Source organism: Conger conger, chromosome 12 (genome assembly GCF_963514075.1).
Source record: "Conger conger chromosome 12, fConCon1.1, whole genome shotgun sequence".
Taxonomy (NCBI): Eukaryota; Metazoa; Chordata; class Actinopteri; order Anguilliformes; family Congridae; genus Conger; species Conger conger.
In genome coordinates this window covers 22,840,199-22,860,684 of record NC_083771.1, presented here as the reverse complement: position 1 = coordinate 22,860,684, position 20,486 = coordinate 22,840,199, and the positions used below count along the sequence as shown (strand labels likewise).

The 20,486-nt window shown below is 41.8% G+C and overlaps 2 protein-coding genes across 2 annotated transcripts; both read left to right on the top strand.

Annotated features, from left to right (window-relative positions):
• Window positions 1-303: 303 nt before the first annotated feature.
• LOC133105581 (heat shock protein 30-like) lies at window positions 304-1,106 on the top strand. Its single transcript, XM_061215774.1, has one exon. The coding sequence runs from the start codon at window positions 362-364 to the stop codon at window positions 971-973; it is 612 nt and encodes a 203-aa protein (XP_061071758.1). The 5' UTR covers window positions 304-361; the 3' UTR covers window positions 974-1,106.
• A 1,204-nt stretch (window positions 1,107-2,310) lies between these two features.
• Window positions 2,311-19,015, top strand: carm1l (coactivator-associated arginine methyltransferase 1, like). Its single transcript, XM_061215773.1, has 12 exons — window positions 2,311-2,555; window positions 5,981-6,106; window positions 7,801-7,901; window positions 8,047-8,151; window positions 10,187-10,297; window positions 12,918-13,095; window positions 13,500-13,590; window positions 16,154-16,235; window positions 17,130-17,215; window positions 17,632-17,721; window positions 18,082-18,219; window positions 18,922-19,015. The coding sequence occupies exons 1-12, from the start codon at window positions 2,393-2,395 to the stop codon at window positions 19,013-19,015; spliced, it is 1,365 nt and encodes a 454-aa protein (XP_061071757.1). The 5' UTR covers window positions 2,311-2,392.
• The last annotated feature ends 1,471 nt before the right edge of the window (window positions 19,016-20,486 follow it).

Here is a 20,486-nt window from a genome sequence, read left to right as displayed (position 1 = left end):
GATTTCTCAGATGAGAAAACTGCCTGAGAAAAAGTGGCAAAGCATAATATATTGCATAAATGTCTGCAGAAACAGTCCTTTGTTCTTGTCTTTAGTACAAACAGTAACAAATCTGGCTGGAATCCAGCCCTGTAAGCTTCCTGCTGTAGAATATGACTGCAGTGATGTCATCATTTCCCTACAGGCGACACCCAGTGGAGGACTGTGGAAATGACAGGAATGTTCCGGAAACGTCTGGAGCTCACAGTGCACCGCTTTAAAAGCCCTGACATTTGACTGCAGGGACACAAACACTCAGAGCTAACTCTGCGCACACTGCAACTTACCAGTGAAGAAGATCAACACCGAGCACTCAGTGAACATGCTGTGCTCCCACGTATTCCAGCCTTCCCTCAGCCACCTGGTGGATTTCCACTGGCCCGTACGCAGTCTCTGGCCACAGACACAATCTCTCTGCTTTCAGGAGGAGATGTTGCACAGACACATGCAGGAGATGAAGAACAGTCTGGACCTCTTGCACACGCTTCAGCACAGGGTCTTTCAGGAGATGGACCAAGTCCCAGCCCCTCAGACCATCCAGCCAGTCTCATACAAGCAGGAGAAGGAGGGAGATCACTTTGTCCTCACACTGGACACTCAGGAGTTCACCCCAGGAGACCTGTGTGTCAAGCAGGTGGGAAGGAAGCTACGGGTGTGTGGGAAGACGGAGAAGAAGCAGGAGGATGGAAAGGGCTCCTACTCCTATAAAAGGCAGGAGTTCAGACAGGAGTTTGATCTGCCTGAAGGTGTCAACCCCAATGCGGTGACATGCTCCCTGTTGGACGGCCAGCTCCGGATACAGGCGCCAACGGAGGCACTGTCTGAGGGAGCCCAGAGAGCGGAGCCCATCCCCTGCAGCCCCGGTGAGAAGACCCTGCAGATCCAGAGCTCACAGGCAGAGGGCAGCACAGAAGAGACACAGAATCACCAGTAGGGGGCACAACTGCCTAAAGACTGCTGAAATGTTTCATATGCTTTCAGAACTTTCTCAAAGAGTCAACATTTTTCCCCTGTTCATTCACTTAATGTGCATTTTCTGTTTCTGATATTAAAGCTGATGTAATCACTTTATATGTTCCTTGAGATCTTTTTCCAATGGTCATTTAAAGACATCTTGAAAGTCAAATTAATTGATTATTATTGCCTCTAATGGCTTAGTAACACAAAAAAACATTTTCAGTGATAAACTATGATTTTATATTATTTGTTCAGATTTTTTTAATATTCATGGTAAATACATTTTCATCAGTCTGCTTTCATCATCATTGTCCACACTGAATGTAAACTGAAACAAACACATCCAATCATGGCATGGCAATATAAAACAAAAATATCAATCATACAGTGTTTTTTCAATGAGAAAATATCAAAGCATGGCAGATCACAGAATGTCCCGCTCAAAATGAAAATCTGACATAATTATATTTATTACGGTCCAATGCAGACACAGTCTTTCGTCCATTCTCAATCAGTAATCAGTTCAATTCATATATTAAGTATATATTCATTACTTTTAAGATTATTTGGTTCAGGTGGCGGATAAGAATTTAAAGTCTTCCAGCATGGTTCAGATTGCACTTCATTTTTGTCTTGATCACACTTTTAAAAGGTTGGAAATACATGCCCAAAAGACACCATACATAAACTTCCTATCATTGATATGTTAGGTATTCTTTTCATTATTGGCAATTAATATTTTTTCCCCCTGTTCCTTCGCTTAATATGTACTTTCTTTTTCATATATTAAACGTTTGACATATGCAATGCATCTTCTTCTCTAAATGCAAAGGAACATTGTTTCATGCCTTTCCTGTCATTTGATACAAGTTTTCTTTGCATGGTTAAAGAAAACTGAGATAATGCATTTTTTGACTTTTTGTTCCTGAATGCTAAGCTGATGCAAACATTTACATCAATAATATTTGTTCATAAATTCTGATATTTCAACATGCTTCACTATGGTTTTGTTATAAAAGAACTGAGTATACAAGTTGTTCTGTCATCCATCAAATTAAACCACCTAGATGAGTAATCCCAAGATAAACGCTTTAATATAAATGTATGGGTTCTATTTTTATTATATTGATTGTCTTAGTTCTTACATTTGCGAAATAATTATCCTGAACTGAATGTAAGTTCCGTGGTATCGTATAGCCAATAGCGCGCGGCTGTGGGAGTCGCTCTGTCAGATTTTGTTCCACAGTCATCAACCCCTCCGCCCCCCAAACGCCCAACCTTTCTCTGAACACTATTCCGTCCATTCCAGAGTAGATATGCAAGTAGATGCGAGCAAAACTATGCACTGACAAACCAGTTGCCCATCGGTCGTGGGGCTGCAAAAGCCAATGGGACTATGGACGTGAATACCGAACGGGACTGTTTTCCTATCAACCTACTTTTCCTCAACGACGATCTGTCAAACGGTGAAATCCGCCTCTCTAAACAAAACCAGAAATATGACCTCACTTTACAGGTGAGCGGAGAGGTTGGGGAAACCGAATTGACCGTAAAAGACAGTAAGTATAGCCTAGTTTTTAATCTGTTCGCTAGACAGCTAAATCTTAAATAATAATAATAATAATAATAATAATAATAATAATAATAATAATAATAATAATAATAATAAACCTAATATATTTTTGTTTAATTGTTATTCATTTAGACAATGTTTTGCCCATTCTTATTTTTAAAGACACTTTATTAGGTATTTCTAAGACTTTTTTTAAATTTTTACTTATTGGTCTTATTATTGCTGCTGTAGCCTATCCACTTCAAGGTTTGACGCGGTTGTGTGTTCAGAGATGCTCTTCTGCACTGTTGTAATGCTTGGTTATTTATGTTACTGTTACCTTCCAGTCAGCTTCAACCAGTCTGGTCCTTCTCCTTTGACCTCCCCCATTAACAAGGCGTTTTTGCCCACAGAACTGCTGCTCACTGGATGTTTTTTGTTTTTTGCACAATTCTCTGCAAACTCTAGAGCAGGGGCCACAGTGCCTGCAGGTATTTGTGGGTTCCTTTCAATCAGCAGCCAAGGCCTTGAGAACAAAGTGTGTAGGCTCTTTGGTCAATGAAAGACTTGAAATGCATTTCTTGTGCTGAAACACACCAGAAACCAGCAGACACTGCAGCCCTCCAGGACTGGAGTTTGACACCCCTGGTCTAGAGACTGTTGTGTGTGAAAATCCCATGAGATCAGCAGTTTCTGAAATACTCAAACCACCCTGTCTGGCACCAACACCTATTCCACCATCAAAGACACTTAGATCACATTTCTTCCACATTCTGTCATTTGGTATGAAAATCAGCTGAACCGCTTGACCATGTCTGCATGTTTTTATGCATTTAATTGCTGCCATGTGATTGGCTGATTCAATATTTGCATTAATAAGCTGGTGTACAGGTCTACCTAATAAAGTGCTCACTGAGTGCATGCTTGCTTGTGATTATGGTGGAATTATTATTTGCAACACGTTCTTGATAACAGAATAGCTAGTTTGAGATTCCAAATAAATTTTAAAATATGAACTAGCTACTAGGCATACTTCTTATTTTACAAATCGGTACATGAAAACAAAAAACAAAACAAAAAAATAACGTTGCCTATTATTGCAGTTTCTTCTCAATAGGTCTTCAAATTCTTGCAGAGGAAAGCACTGATCCATACATCTCCAATAACTAACTGATGGAGTATGCAACATGTTCATTACTCCGTCGTGTAACCTGGTTTTAACATTAGCTCGGTTTGATTTGTTGCCAATTTCCCATTCTCCTATTTGCAGGTGTTGGTATCCACTATCCACACAGCACACTGACATCAGGCTGTCTAGCAAATTTGACCGCTGTGTGATATCGTATTGTTTGTGAAGTATCCTAATGAATTTTCACGTTATAAAAATAAATATGCTGCATAGTCCACTCCATGTTGTTGGATGTTGTATAATTCCATGCTCTCTTAATTACAGGCAATACAACAACTCATGTTATAATGCATTTTAAGGCACCACAATTATGAGGCTGAGAATAATAATTTTTAAAAAAAACAGTCAGAGATATAGGCCAAACAATACACCTTCCAAAATAAACTGTTTGGAACATCAGTAATAAGAAAGAGAGCACTGGCGAGCTCAGTATTTGCAAAGAGTATTGTAGGCCAAGGAAGAGCCCTACAGTTGAACAAATAATTCTAACCATAATGAAAAAGCACCCTCAAACACCTATCTGATAGATAAGAAACGCCCTTCAGGAGGCAGGCTTGGGTGTGTTAATTGAATACGGTCTGCAGAAGACTCCACAACCATATCTACAGAGGCTTCACTGCAAGATGCAAACCACTAGTTAGCTGCAAAAACAGAAAGGTCAGGGTACAGTTTACTAGGAAGTACCTAAAAGAGCCTGCAGAGTTCTTTAAAAGTGTCTTGTGGACAGAAGAGACTTGTTTCAGAGTGATGGCAAGAGCAAAGCGTAGTGGCTAAATAACTATTTGTGTGCGTTCTCCTTACTTTTTGTAGAAATGCAGATATTCTCTTGGGTGAGGAGGTAAAGGCAATCTCGGAAAAAGAACCACAGACTTAGCCTACGCTCTGAAACTGCGGATTGCAGCTAAATTAATTCAGCGAGAGGTCAGAGAGCTTCTGAACTTGTTGCTCTTCATGCAGGTGTTGTGCACATTTGGCTGGAACTCCCCCGTGCGGGACCGGGGCGAGACACCCTGACAAGTCTGGGGAAATTTATGGGTCTGTTGTGCAAGCTCCTGGAGCCCACATTCACCCGGGACACACACAGGGGCCGCGTTATGTGAGCCCAGCATTGTCTGCTGAGATTGTTTTCCTTGGTACGGTACACTGACCCTGACCCACTGGAGTCTCTGCGTTTTTTGGCGGGCAGGATCAGATAGCGCCACGGCATGCTAGCTGCTGGGTGCCAGAGAACGCGCCGCAAGTTTTCATTTCACCACACGCAGACCCCACAACAGCCTTGGACCGGAACTAAGTCTGACCAAGACTAAAGAATTTAAGCTTTTAAGTCTTCACTTTGGAAATGCAATGAATTAAAACCTTATGTATGTTGTATTATAATTTACCATTACAATTAAAGTGTTTAGAAAAAGCTTCAAGCCAAAGCAACTTGCAGTAGGCCTACTTGCATACAACAGGCATAAAAACCACTGGTAGTGGACCATAACTCCCATGTACTTTCCATTGGTTTTGCTTACTTCTTCAGCATTTTTTCAGCACAAAGTTAGTATTTCTTTTGCCACTGCCTGGTTCCAATTTTTCAAATGGATGTGTAGTTCTTATATTAAAAAAGACATTTGCCTTTTCACCTGTAAATTTCAATGCAATGTGAAAGAAATGTCACATGGACATTTTCATATGTGACTGGCTCTTTTCACAATTTATGCACATGAAAATAGAATTATTCACATTGAGTCATTTTGCTCTTCACATTTTCACATCACTGGCTTTCAAAAATACTGTATGAACTACAGTTTTTACATGTGAAAACAAAACATATTGTTATACCCATGCTATATTTTTCCAATCTAATTTTATAAATGGGATTATATACTCTTCACACTTGGTTTTTGTAAGGGCTGTACCTACAGTACGTTCTTATCGCCCCAATGGACATTTAAAATGTCTGCCTTAGTGCCTGAGATTCAATGCGTCATTACAAGTTCCAAGTTACATTTACGTTTACATTTACATTTTTGTCATTTGGCAGACGCATTTAATCCAAAGTGATTTACAAGTGCAAGATGAGTTAAAGATGAGGCAGATCAAGCAACTCATTTAATTTGATCATTTGTCCTGTTGATCTGGAATGTGTTGTCTTTATTCAGAATAATGTTTGGTGTAAAATCATCTATTTTTCTCATCGGCACCCCATGTCTGCAGATCCTGAGTGAGAACGTTTTTCTCTTTTTGTGCACCCCCTGCAGGCGATGGGGTGTGTGTGTCAAAGTTTTCTGTCGGCGGGGAGACAGAATGCTGCAAGGTTGGCACGCAGTCGTTTCTCGTCACCCCGGGCTACTTCAGTGTTCTACTGCATTTCAGGACACAGATCGGTGAGTGCCAAGCATCAGCCATCCCACAGCTGCAAGCAGGTCACCTGTGTTACCAACAGTCCTCCGTCCCACTTGAGGGACACCCAAATCTGACCCTCGAGGCCAGTAGTGTTGCTGGATTTCTTTTCTACCTGATTTCCACCTGTTAATTGATCAATTACTGCCACTGATTGACCAGAGTTTTAAAGCACCTTGTGTCCTAGGTTTAAATCAGTGCTCATTAGAGGGGAGGAAAGAAAACCAGCAGTACGATTGGCCTTGGGGGCCAGATTTGAGTATGCCTTAATTGCATATCTCCTCCCACAGATTCATGACACATTGTTTATTGGGATAGAGATATATATATGCAGGTTAGGCTACTTCGGGGGGCATTAACAGGGCGTTGCGGCAAAAGAGCATGCATGCTCAGTCAATTTACCCGGCATAAATAAAGGTCAATAAATAAAAATAGAGGTTTGTAACGTGAGTAATGTGGTGACACGGTGCTGCGGTGCATGGTATTATCACCACACCACACATATCTCCTGGGGTTGGATCACGACCAGGGCCTTCCTGTGTGGAGTTTGCATTTTACTATTTTTGAGATCTTAATCCCTCCACCAACCTAATCCCTCATAGTTAACTTGCACTTGTGCTTTATTGATTTTACACATGCACTCACTGGTCTGGAAATACTGTTAGACAGGCCCGGCACTATTATAACTTATTTAAATCAGGTGGATGTTCCTACGATTCTCCAACATTGTCAATCTGAATTAAGACCTGTGGGCCAGAGTATCTGCTAAATGTGATGGAATATAATGTAATAACGGGCCCAGGGTCTTACCAGTTCCTCCCTGTTTCTGGAGACAGTTTAGCCCATTAGCCCTCAGTTACATGAGCATGAAAGGCTTCAAGAACATGTGCAAAACATCTGAGTGTGACCATGCTCAGTGGAGGGTGGCAAAAGGTTTTTCCTGCGGCATGAAACTCCAAACCCTTCCCATTTGCTGGCATGCCAGCTGAGTGAAAACCAAGCTGCTATAGAACAGGGCCAGGAACTTTGGCTCAGGAGGCAAAAGAGCTGAACGTAAGGGTCTCCACCCAGGGGCTGCGGGGGACTGCAACCATGGTCCTACAGAGCCAAAGGGTCTCCCTTATTTGAACACACATAAGCTTTGACCTTCACAGACGTATGTCATCATGACTGACCAGTGTGTGGACTTTATTTTCTTTCCCTATCGACGTTAGGGCTTTCTTCCTTAAAGCTAACATTCCCCAAACCCCTCTATCCAGGGTTTGTTGTTGTTTTGCAGATCACCAATAACTGGGTACTTTAATGCAGCAAACCACATATTACTCTGAAGATGCTGCCAAATGAAGAGTAGTTTTCTCAGATTTTAAAATATTTTTATCCTATCCTATCTTTTGTTGGTGACAAAAATGAAAAATGAAGAGTACTCTTTTATTGTCCAATGCCTGATCCATACCAGCAACTGCTTCGCTTAATGTTGAAGTGTTGAATGATTCCATGGAGAATTGTTGTGATGCTCTCTGGGCATGCTTTGACCTGTAAGCCAGTTAATGGAAACCCAAAGCAAGCATGTTAGAGTGGGTGCCCTTTCAGCTACCCATAGTCTAGGTGTGTGATAGAATTATCTCATACATATGTGCCGGATGGGTGAGATTTAAACACAACCTGTTCCTTCTCCCAGATTTCCAAACATTCCAGAATCTGCTCAAAAGAGGAATCGGCCATAAAATGTCAGCTTTTAACCAGCGGACAGACGATTCTTCTGCTCTTCAGTATTTCCAGGTAAAAGGATTTTGCTCTTGAGTGGGTAGAACTGACACATAACTTATGTAAAAAATGTTGGTGAACTTGTGTATGCGTGGTGCGGGTAGCCCCCACTGATAATGGAGTTGGGGGAGTACTCTTTTATGGGCTCCTGTGTTTTCAGTTTTATGGATGTCTGTCACAGCAGCAGAACATGCTACAAGATTACTTGAGGACTGGCACATACCAAAAGGCCATCCTGATGAACGAGGTCGACTTCAAAGGCAAGGTGAGAGCCAAGAAAAAGCAGGATCACATTTCTTTCATTTTATAATTTAGCTCAGACTGTAGCATTTAAAAAAAAGCAGAGAAGTGTGCGAGTTTGCGGATTGGGATGGGTTGATACGTGGTAAATAAAGCTATTGTGAAACCTGTCGAAGGCAGCCACCCAGAGACTAATGGTCTACCCATCTATGGTTAGAATACTTTACAACACACGTGAAACAACAAGATATAACTATGACACCGCCAATATCACCAAACATGGCAGCGCAGAGAACATTAGCCAGCTGGTGGCTAGCTAAATAGCTGTTATACTGGCCGCCACTGTAACAACAATATATTAAATGCTGACCACTCAAGAAAAAATAAAGCAGATAAAGGTGTTTCGTGGAAAAGGCTTAAAGTGCCATCTCATGATGGAGATTTGTGAAATCTTGAATAATTTACTTTATACACTTCAATAAAGCTCCTTTGGGAGAACAAAAAGCATGACTGCTGACCACATTGTGCAGTGATGTATTCAGACCCTTTCACTCTTTCGCTCAGTTTTGCTGTAGATGTCATTTTAAATGAATAACTTCGCCATTTTTGCCCAATCAATCTACACTCAATAACCCATAATGACAAAGTGAAAACATGTTTAGAAATCTTTTGCAAATGTATTCAAAATCAAAAACTGAACTCATTTATATAAGTATTCAGACCCTTAATTCAGTACTTTGTAGAAGCCCCTTTGGCAGCAATTACAGCTTTGAGTCTTTTTGGGTAAGTCCCTACAAGCTTTGCAGACTTGGGTTTTGGCAGTTTATCCCATTCTTCTTGGATCCTCTTAAGCTCCGTCAGATTGGATGGGAAGCCTCTGTGACCTTCAGGTCTCTCCACAGATGTTCAATGGGGTTTAAGTCTGGGCTTTGGCTGGGCCACTCAAGGATGCCAGCGTTGTCTTGGCTGTATTCTTTGGCTCATTGTCCTGCTGAAAGGTGAACTATTGCCCCAGTCTGAGGTTGCATGCACACTGGATCAGGTTCTCTTCAAGGACCTCTCTATATTTGGCTACATTCCTCCTTCCCTCTATTCTGGCCTGCCTCCCCATCCCTGCCACTGAGAAGCATGCACATAACATGTTACTGCCACCACCATGCTTCACCGTAAGGATGGGATTAGCCAGGTGATGAACAGTGCCTGATGTTCCCCAGACATAGTGCTTAGTGCTATTTTTTTTTTCTTCTCATGCTCTAAAAATCCAGTCCTTTAATCCAGTTTGGCAAACTCCAAACTCAAGATTGGTTTCCGTCTAGCCACTCTACCAAAAAGGTCTGATTAATGGAGATGGTCGTCCTTCTGGCAGGTTCTCCTATATTTGCAGAGAACGAAGCTCTGTTAGAGTGACCGTTGGGTTCTTGTTCACCTCCCTGACCAAGGCCCTTCTTGCCCAGTTACTCAGTTTGGCTGGACGGCCAACTCTAGAAAGAGTCCTGGTGGTTTCAAACTTGATCCATTTCACAATTATTGAGGCCACTGTGCTCCTGGGAACATAGAAAGCTTTGATTGTACTCTTGTCCAATCAATTCAATTTGCCACAGGTGGAATCTAGACACAATTATCGTGATGATAATTAAAGAAAACAGGATGCACCTGACAACCATTTGGAGTGATTTGTAATACATTTGCAAAAACTTCTAAAGACATGTATTCATGAGGGTTTTTGAGTGTACATTGATGGCCAAAAAGAGCAATTTTATCCATAAAAAATTGAATCTACAACACAATAAAGTGAAGGGGTCTGAATACTTTCTGAAGCCATTGTACATAGGGAAAAGAGAAAGGGAATACCAAAACATGCCGATTTATTTACGAGCAATACAAGGCAGGTTTCACTGCGTATTAAATAGTGTGGTTTTGTTATACACTGTGTTCATTTTGTAAAAAAAATTTTGTTTAATTATCTGAATTGGAATATAAATATGTTGTTATTGTTGTTGTTTTTTAAAAGCAGAGCATTGAATGAATATGACAGTGTGTGAGATGGTTCTCTCCCTCAGACGGTTTTAGATGTTGGCTGTGGATCGGGGATCCTCTCCTTCTTCGCGGTCCAGGCAGGAGCAAAGAAGGTGTACGCTGTGGAGGCCAGCTCTGCAGCCAAATACGCTCAGGTACATTTCTCTCCTATATTCAAGGAAAATCTCTAATCTGAGTTTGATACATTAATAGACATACATTAATACAGGGCTGCCCAATCTAGTTCCTGGAGATCTACCATCCTCTATGTTCTCGCTTCAACCCTAATAAGACACAACTAGGACAATTTAACAATTAGGAGCTCAACAAGCTGGTGAATATGATGTGCTTTATTAGGGTAGGAATGAAAACCAGAAATGGGGTTGGGCAGCCCTGGTATAAATGATATCTGATTGACTGTCAAAATAAGTAAGATTACGATTACGGATTCATATTTATATTTTAGCAGGGACTGTGATTGGACATTTTAATCCTAATGTTTGGACAATTCACACAGATAATTATAACAATGAGGATTAGGATTATGACAACAATAATAATAATGATAAAAATAATAATAATAATAATAATAATAATAATAATACATAATTTTATACTGCTGAATATTTACTGGGTAAGGAAACTCCCGTAAAAGGTTGGACAGCGGGCCTTATTGTTTACAGCAGGGCTGCACAACCCCATTTCTGGAGATCTACCATCCTGTAGGTTTTCATTCCAACCCTAATAAAGCACAGCACCCCGCATTTCCAGAAAAGGTGGCCTTTGTGGGTTTATTTATGATGTTGACAAAGGGTTAAAGTTGTTTCGTGTTACAGTATACAGCACCAGTGAGGCATCTGTACTTCTGCAAGGTGCTCTATAGGTTCCTGTACCCCTGGGTTTTGCAAGCTAAAAATGAGCTCTCTGGGGGCTCATTAAACATCCAGACACAGTTTCCAAACAACACAAGCAAGCAGAAGAATCTGTGCAGTGTGGGGAATCTTCAGAAATACCAGCAATTACAGCTTCCAGCCATTTCTTTCACTGAGGTTAATTATTACAGGGCAGCCATATTACTTCACTGACACGATACTGTTAAAGAAAAAGCATGAATAAACCATTACTAAAGCATTGTTACTAAAGAATATAATAAAGATAGTCTACTTTTTTTACTCAAGGTACCAATTGCCCTGCATGGTGAACTAGTTATAGGACTTGTATGAAGTGTTGCAATCTTTAAATGAAGTGTTTGATTCTGTTTTTGCAAAATGTAGAGACTGTTGTGCATGAAAATCACAGGAGATCAACAGTTTCTGAGATACTCAAACCACCTTGACTGGTGCCAACAGTCATTCCACGGTCAAAGTCATTTAGATCACATTTTTTCCCCATTCTGCCATTTGGTCTGAACAACAGCTGACCATGTCTGCATGCTTTTATGCATTTGGCTGATTATATATTTGCATTAACAAGCTGATGTACAGGTCTACCTAATAAAGTGATCACTGAGTGTATTTGCAATGTCTTGGAACCGCGATCTCAGGCTTGCTAGGGTAATTCAACCCCTTAAAGTTTGAGCTCTGTCCCCTTGTTGACTCTAAAACTAAAAATTCCAAACGTTAAATGACTTGAAGACAGTTTTGGCCAATAAAAATGGTTTGGGGGCAAAGGAAACATGCTTTTTTTAATGGATGGACTGATCCTCACCTAACAGTCAAGCATAGTTAACTCTGTCCCGTTTTTTCCTTCATTTTTCCTCAATCCTTGATATTTACTTTTTTGAGATTGCAACCAGATGTGTCCTGTGTCAATTTCTTTCAGAGTTCACCGCCTTCGCCAAAGTGCAATACCAAACTTGATGTTGGCTCATAATGTGCATTTCAGTGGATAAACTGGACAAGAAACAAACCTTCCACCATATCTTTGATTCAGATCGTTTGTCGCAGGCACTGGCCAATGGTGCCCACACTGAGCCATCCGCCAAAAACCACCAGATGCCCGTCTTCCGGCTCCATGCCGAGGAGAAGGCAAATGCGGGAGTGCGCAGTATTAAAAAAGTATGAATAAACAGGAAAGGGTTCTCCCACGACTCACCGTGTGGAAAAACCACCTAACGTGACGGGGCTTGGCCTCACACGGGAGAAATGTGAATAATCTTTAGAAATCTTACTTAAGGAAATGCTGCTGTCCAGCTGCAGGAGCAAGGCGGTCTCCTTGCAGATTGGGGGCAGATTTCTCGCTCTGTCGACCGGAACCCACTCCGAGTTGTTTACAAAATGGGAAGTGGTTCAAATGGAAGATTTCACCTAGCAGGTCTACCTGAACATAATCAGTTTTTCTCGTATTTTTAGACAGGCACACTGAGGTCAGACCAGGAAAGAAACCTTATAGTGCTGTATTTATGATGTTGGGAGAGTCTAAAGGAAGCAATGAAAGAGGTTTGCACTCAGGCCAGACCATGCAAAAGTTTTGACTGTTATGTAGTGAGTTATTTAAAATGCAACAATGTTAATGCAGCTCTTTATAACAAAACATTGGTGTGAAGTCCTGGTGAATAACAACATTGTCGCAGCACCTCTAAACCAGCCAGTTTCTAGCTACTGGATGTATTGAGATGACACGTATTTTCCCCATATGGAAAATGAATTTCAATTTCAAATACATCTTAATATGCTTTTCTGATGTATGTCAGAAAAATGTGTCAAAATGGTCTGTTTCATATATTTTTCAAATGTATGTGAAATGCATGTAAAATGCGAATAACGTGTCTTACAGATACTTGTCCAGAGCAACAACCTCTGCGACAAAATCACAGTGGTGGTTGGCAAGATTGAAGAAGTATCTTTTCCGGAGGATGTGGACGTTATCATTTCCGAGCCCATCGGATACATGCTGCTGAACGAGCGAATGCTAGAGAGCTACCTCCATTCACGGAAGTGGCTGAAGCCCAACGGTGGGTTCACACAACTTGCTAACATGCTAATCCTCAAGGGCTTTCTGTTTGTTTGCCGCTATTGACTGCATCGGTTTTTAATATTGTTCCCCTAAGAGTTCTTTTTTTTTTTACAGAAACCACTTATTTCTTCTCATAATGTTCACAAAGTACTTATCTCAACTCTGTTACGAATTGATTAGTTATTATTCAGGGAAGCTGCTGTATCGCTTAATTACATTTCAGAACAGTGCTTGACTTTTTCTGCTTAATTAATCATATAAAAGTCTATTGCTACTGAAATGTTTCCAGCTGACATGTCATTTGTAACTTAAATAATACTTCTAATTAAAGTAATGAAATGCTATTCATCCATAGTTTCACACCCTAAGTGCTAAATAGCGTTTCTCACTTCCCCTTGACAGGAAAGATGTTTCCCACCTCCAGTGACATCCACTTGGCCCCGTTCACAGACGAGCTGTTGTACATGGAACACTACGCTCGCTCCAGCTTCTGGTGAGAGGCCCTAACAGTCTGGAGATTTTAATCTAGCATTTTCAAGTCATTATAGGGTTGATGTGCTGAAGTCATAGTCTTATAATGGTACGAGATTTAAACAATAACATTTTAGCATTGACATTGCAGTGCAATGTGTCAGGTAACAATGTACCCTGAGGACATATTGGCCTCTGGATTTCATGTTTCATTAGCCAAATTATGTCCATGATTGAACTACAGTGTAGACTAATACTAAAACCTGTATAGTGTCTACACTCAGACGCTCCAGTGATATACTGTAATGGCCCACCCCTGGGACCGGGGCTATTTATTCACAAACTGCTGTCCCTAAAGATTTAAAATGTAATGTAAATGGTTATATATAAAATGAGGCAACATTAATGCGTCCGAATAAAGTTTTTGTACAGCAATGGAAATACACTACTACAAATACAACACAGTATGATCTCATTTGCCTCCACTCTGTGCTATAGCTGAATTCCACCTGTTTTCCCATACACAACCATGAATTACTCTAATTAATGAAATTAATTCACAGTGGTGAAATGAGCTCCCTATTACAGACAGGACTTCCCTCATGTGGCAGACTAAAAACAACCGTTTACACTGCAGCTTGGCTTAAGTGATGCTGCTCTGAGCATTACCATGGGTCTACTAGCCCCACCGTTGTTACATCTGGCACTATACTCTCAAACTAATCCGGTACTTTAAACACTACGTCCTGTGCCACTGAACATTATGCTGTAGTTTTGCGTACTGATAGCAACTGCAGGCTGTAACCCCAATAAGACAATTGTCAAAGTATTAGCTTTGCGTGTTGTTGTAACCTTTATTCGTGCACATTTTTAAAGACACTCTGGATAAGTGTATACCCCCTCCCCCCCTTCCCCCCCCATCCCGTCTTGTCTGTCAGCTGCCTTCACGGTCCCTCACACTTCCCCACCGAATGTTTCCACCCTCCCGCAGAGAGGGGGGGTTGGGATGGGGTGCATTTCAGGGGCGATAAGGGAGTGTGGGGGGGGGGGGGGTAGTCTGTGGTTTTCAGGCATGCAGTGCTGGTATTCCACTCTTTGCCTGCAGCTCAGACCCAGGACTCAGCCCAAATGGGACTTCTACCGCTCTAGTGAAGTTTCAAACAGTAACACATGCCCTGGCAAGCTCAGCGTTCTCATAATCCTCCTCGGGTTACCAGTGACTCAGTAATGGAAGGGTTAGCCAGTCACCCTCAGATTTCTCTCTTTGGGTTTCTTCATTCAACTTGGAACACTGATTTTAAGACCCTAAATATCTCAATGTAGGATCTTGGCATGCCATATCCGCACGCATCACAGCTTCTGTACCCTGACAGCTGGTGGCAGGACCTAACGTTTAGCGATGCCCTGTGTTCTAGGGGCACTCTATTGCAACTAGTGTCCTGTGCAGTGCAGTTCCACTCTTGACCCCTCTCCCTGCCAACTCACATCCCTGAACAAAATGCTTTGTTTACTAGCAGTGGATAGATGGATGTAATTTATTTCTGCATTACGGGAAGTCTTTACTGCAAGTACCAGCTTTTTATGCGATTTGGGGCTGAGGCTCAAACTCAGAATAAGCTCTCCATAGGTAACTCCCTAATATATTTTCAAGAGACTGGAGCCCAGCCAGCGATGGCTTGCAGTGCTCCTGGGTTTTGGCGTGACTCTTTATCCTGCTGGTGGAACGGTAGACGCTAATGGCTTTAGCACAGCGCATGTGGGCGTGGATCGTGTCTTCGCTTGGAGCGGGAGGAGGAATCGAGTGGCTGTCACGCGGCACAGTGACCGAGTTCAGACCCCGCCGCCGCATGCAAGCCGCCAGTGGAGCATTCCAGACGCTCGCTTCTCTGCGACGGCTGCCATTAAAGACAAAGCTGAATCTGCAGCTAGCCGTTTTGCTTTTATTGTGAGAACTTGCTGTGTGCGGCCGCTTTTTTTTAAGCGTTTGATGAAATTGCATGGAAGTAGAGGGGATAATATAGTGGCCCTGCTACATGGTAAAAGCGCTCTCTCTGGGTTTAAAAAAAAAAGATTTGGTTTTACTGTATGTTTAGTCTGTATGTTTACCTGCATGCCTCTTAGCTCCAGTGCTGACAGCTTCCCTCCAGGCACTGAACACACACGCCTGGCTGAGTCTGCATATCTCTGCGTACCATCTGAATTTCACTATCAGTCACCTGCCATTTACCAGCCATTTACAAACAAAGACCGCAAGAGCATTCTATGAAATTATGAGGTTTATTGCTGTGATATATGGATTGTTTTTGTCTGTGAAAAGGTTGAGCTGTGTCAAGTATGATTTTAGGGAGAAATGGTAGTGCACCCACATCTGGAAACTCCACAGGTGCTTGGGGGTATGAGCCCGATAAAGAGATAACCAGCACACTGTAATAAGTTATCATGGTGCAATTAATGTTCCCATCTGCAAAGGTGTTGGTCAGGTATAGCTGTATGTGGTACACAAAAACTGGGCTTCATATCAGATCACAAAGAGCAGAAAGTGATCAATGAATGAGACTGACCTGAATTTCTGCTGCTCTCTGCAGGCATCAGACCTGCTTCCATGGGATCAACCTCAGCAGCCTCCACAGTGCTTCTTCTGATGAGTTCTTCAAGCAGCCCATTGTGGTGAGTTCTCCATGCTTTTCTCATGGGTGCTGGTGGTCTGGGTCACCTTCAGTAAACGTGGTCCTGCTGCTGGCTGTCTCATCCCTGTGGTGTATGGTTCAGTCACATGGTCTCGGATCGACACTGGCCAGAACCTCCATTTGGCAACGCCAGTTGGCGATTGTCCAGGGAATGGATGGGTTCAGTTGGTTAGGGGTCTGCTCTCAGCACTACTTCACGACCCCCGCTGGTTGATTGGCACCCATGGACTGCATGCTAAAGCTGTGTATGAAATGTCCGCCCCACGTGTTTCAGAGGAGACCGTAGATATTTATACTCTCACAATTTGGCAGTGGAGATTGGGCATGAACATGGCTGTGGTTGCAGATAAGTGGCAATTCCAAATAAGGATGGGAACTGGACATGCTTTCATTACATTGAATGTTCGTCTGTTGAAGGGTGTTTGAAAATTCCTACCTCCATGTTAGATGTCAATGGCTCCAAGTGTGAGATACCCTGGCATTATTGGAGCAAATGTAAATAAATATTGTGATCAATGATCAATTTGAGGATTTTGTGGAAGTGATTTCCACACTCTCTGACAGCATCTTCACAAACTAGCTGTTAGATGTCAATGGTAGAGCCTCTTGAATCCTGAATGAAATTAGTTACTACTCATAGTAGCTGGCTGTGAACAAAGTGGATCCTTGGGTCAAAAGAATATTTCAATTAAGTCCTGAAGAAAAAAAAAAGGTTGTTGGTATTCGAACCCATAGGACTTAATAGATTGTTTTTTTTTTTAAATCATATATGGCATTGAATTGTATATTACCAGTTACTATTTTGCAGTAACTTGTCAACAGATGAATGAACCTTTTGTTTTAAGTTTGTTTGTTACAGTTTTCTTCTTTTTAGGATACTTTTGATATGCAGATTCTCATGGCAAAATCTGTCAAATACAGCATTAATTTCCTTGAGGCTAAAGAGGAGGACCTGCACAAGTGAGTGTTTGACTTAAACCATTCTTACTGCTGACCCTGACTGTCTGTATTTACAGCGTTACTAATACACAAACACTGCAAAACCTACACGATACTTAGGTCTCACATGTTTATAAAGAAAAAATAAATGTTGTTTATATTACATATAACTACCAAACCATCCAGTGGCCTTTTCATGTCAGACTGCTGCAGCTGTGGGCTTGGTTAAGTCCTCCTGGGAAAACTGTGTTACTGTGCCTTTGACCATCATACCTCCTACTTCTAATTGTGTCATTGGCTACACAGTTTCTTGCATTCCCTGCCCACTTTGATTACCCAGAGTTCTCAGGTGATTGGTCAAATAAAATGAATTGGTTTCACTTTCATGCTGTAAATTTGGCAGAAATATGAAGTTAAGATTTGTTTTGTTTTTTCAGGATGGAGATTCCCTTCGTCTTCCACCTCCTCCAGTCCGGGCTGATCCATGGGTTGGCAATCTGGTTCGATGTGGCATTTGTAGGTTCCAGGTAAAATAAGAAAGTTATTCATTGTATCGTACAGTTTTTTTTGTCATATATAGTGCTGCTCTGCAATAAACAGGCCGCATGCTTGTTTCACCAGGCTTATTTTGCACTCTGTCTAGGTGACCATCTTTGTAACCAGCATCATCACTGGCTGCAGTGATACTCAGTTTATACTTCATGAATTAAATATATTTTTAATTAAACAAAGACCATATTTGGGCAATGTTGGAACTTTCATGAACATTCTGCGATCTCACATGAGCGATGAAGTATAAACCAGCCTTTGACAGTCTAACGCTATTGACAGTCAATAAGAGGGGTGTTGGGCCTTAATGGAACTTTCTGGAGTACCTGTGCATTCAGGTTGACAGTGTGGCTATCGACGTCACCGAGCGAACCCCTGACCCACTGGTATCAGGTCCGATGCCTGCTTCAGACCCCCCTGTTCGCCAAAGTGGGTCAAACGCTGTCCGGGAAGGTCCTGCTCGTGGCCAATAGGAGGTGAGAGAGCTCATCTACAAAGGGAAGAACGGTTCACAATGTTTCTTCAAATATTGACATTTTACAGCAAGATGTATGACTTGTCTTGTTTATTAAATGTGCTGTTGGCTCATTGGTTATGTGTCGTCCAGCTCTCCTCGCTCATTCTTGGCATTTGGCAGCCTAATCCAGAGCAATTTGCTGTGTTTTACATCCAATCCAAATTAAATACCTTGCTTAAGGGTACAACAGCAGGGCCCCTGCTGGTAATCAAACAGATCTCAGAACTTCAAGCCCTGTTCCCTGCACAACTTCCCTCATTATATTATTTTCTACAAAATCTGGGCAGAAGCATATGTGGTGTATTTCTCTAAAGTTTTTTTTGCCACAGGAAGTGAGATACAATTCAACATGAAAGTAAAGCTGATGTACTGGCATTGTTTCACTGTTCTACGTATGTATGTACTCACCTATGTCAGTTGCTGTGGCAGATGCAATGCTACAATAAGGCCACTTTTAAGTTTGATTTGGTTGTGATGAAAAACTGCAGTTGGAGCTGGGTTAGTGTGGTGCTCCTCCCTGTGGCAGTTTATCGTACTGCGCTTAAGTACCTTGCATGGCTGTGTAAGATATTGTTAAGAGTAACGCGATGAAAGGCATGTGTTTTGCTATCACACCATCACAAACAAACTGCCAGCTGTGTTTGGCCTCTTCCTCTCTCAGGCAGAGCTACGATATTCACATCACGGCCGTGGTAGACCAGTCCGGCTTCAAGTCTGGCAACAGCCTGGACCTAAAAAATCCCTTCTTCAGGTGAGCTGGGAACAGCAGTGTGGAATTAGAGTCCCCTTTCTTCAGGTGAGCTAGGAACAGCAGTGTGGAATTAGAGTCCCCTTTCTTCAGGTGAGCTAGGAACAGCAGTGTGGAATTAGAGTCCACTTTCTTCAGGTGAACTAGGTGAGGCATAACATGAAAACAGTTCCACTCAAAGAAAATGGGAATTCAGGTGTATGTCATGTCTATATCTGACCTGCTTTCATCAATCCATTCAGCCAGGAAATGTAAATGTTTCATTAGATGAAACAGAGACCTCTTTCCTGAAACACCCATTTATGTTGGTTTTTGATGCTGCCAATCTCTAAACCAATTAAGGTTGAAAAAAAAATGTTATGTTATTCCTAAATGTTAGGCACAATGCAGTTCAGTTCAACCACCCCTTTCTAATTTGTCCAATTGTCTAAATGGACTAAATAATAACTATTTGACAACCACTGGTTTGGAGAACATGCAGGGATGTAGATGGCTTGGGTTCTAGCACCATCTAGTGGATGGCATTACTGTTGCTCCACATTCTCTGTCTTCTTCTTCTTGTTGAAGAAGTAGCATTCTAAATTGCTTAGAAAAAAAAACAGGTGCCTATTTATCAGATAGCACTGGACACTCCTACAGCCCTGATCATCCTAAAGAAAGGTAGCTGGGAGGGTGGAAGGAACGCAGCTATTTTGGGATCTGTGTTTTTTTTTTTTTTTTTTTAAAGATTATTGTCCCTCTGATTGGTCTTTTTGCCCTTTTTTCTCCAGATATGCCTAGTTCTGGCTCCCAGCACTTAGCAGGACATGAGCGGAGACAGGGCGTTCCACTCTTTCGGACCCGGAGCCTGGGAACCTACAGCTCAGCAAAGTGCAGAGAGACTTGATGTGACACCTTGGTCATGTGACCACTTCCTTTGGGTGTCCATATCATGCTGGCTCATACCAAGTAAACCACTCAGAGTGTGGCTAAAATGTGCAGGCTGCAAATAAATGCTGCATATATTACTTTAAACACATCAAACTCCGCTATTGGTTCCTTTTCTAATCAGGACATTTCACCAGAGTGCTTTAAACATATGTAATCGCATTTTAATCTATAGCTAGCTAATTTCTTGAATTACTTCATACGTGATCCAATTTCTACTTTTACCAGAATTAAACCTTTAAGAAATGTTCTGTGCTTGCCTCCAGGCTTACATTCTGGTAGGTTACAGCACATGTAACTGTGCTAACAAAGAACACACACACTCGCACATGCACGCACACACACACACACACACACACACACACACATGTCCTGAGAATATAAAAAATACTGGTCAGCAAATCAATAAAATTAACGAAAGTGGAGGCATGGACCCCTTGTGATTCTCCCCACAACAACAATGGAAACTAACAAACTACACAGACCAATAACAACATAAGAACATGGCTGCCAGCCTGTAGTCCAAGACCACATAAATACAAAGTAACAAA

Excerpts from the sequence above, each read along its gene's own strand:
- carm1l (XM_061215773.1), top strand. The coding sequence starts at position 2,393 with ATGGACGTGAATACCGAACGGGACTGTTTTCCTATCAACCTACTTTTC. Across the intron at positions 7,902-8,046 it reads CTGCTCTTCAGTATTTCCAG|TTTTATGGATGTCTGTCACA; the intron begins GTAAAAGGATTT and ends CTGTGTTTTCAG. Across the intron at positions 16,236-17,129 it reads TCTTCAAGCAGCCCATTGTG|GATACTTTTGATATGCAGAT; the intron begins GTGAGTTCTCCA and ends TCTTCTTTTTAG.
- LOC133105581 (XM_061215774.1), top strand. The coding sequence starts at position 362 with ATGCTGTGCTCCCACGTATTCCAGCCTTCCCTCAGCCACCTGGTGGAT.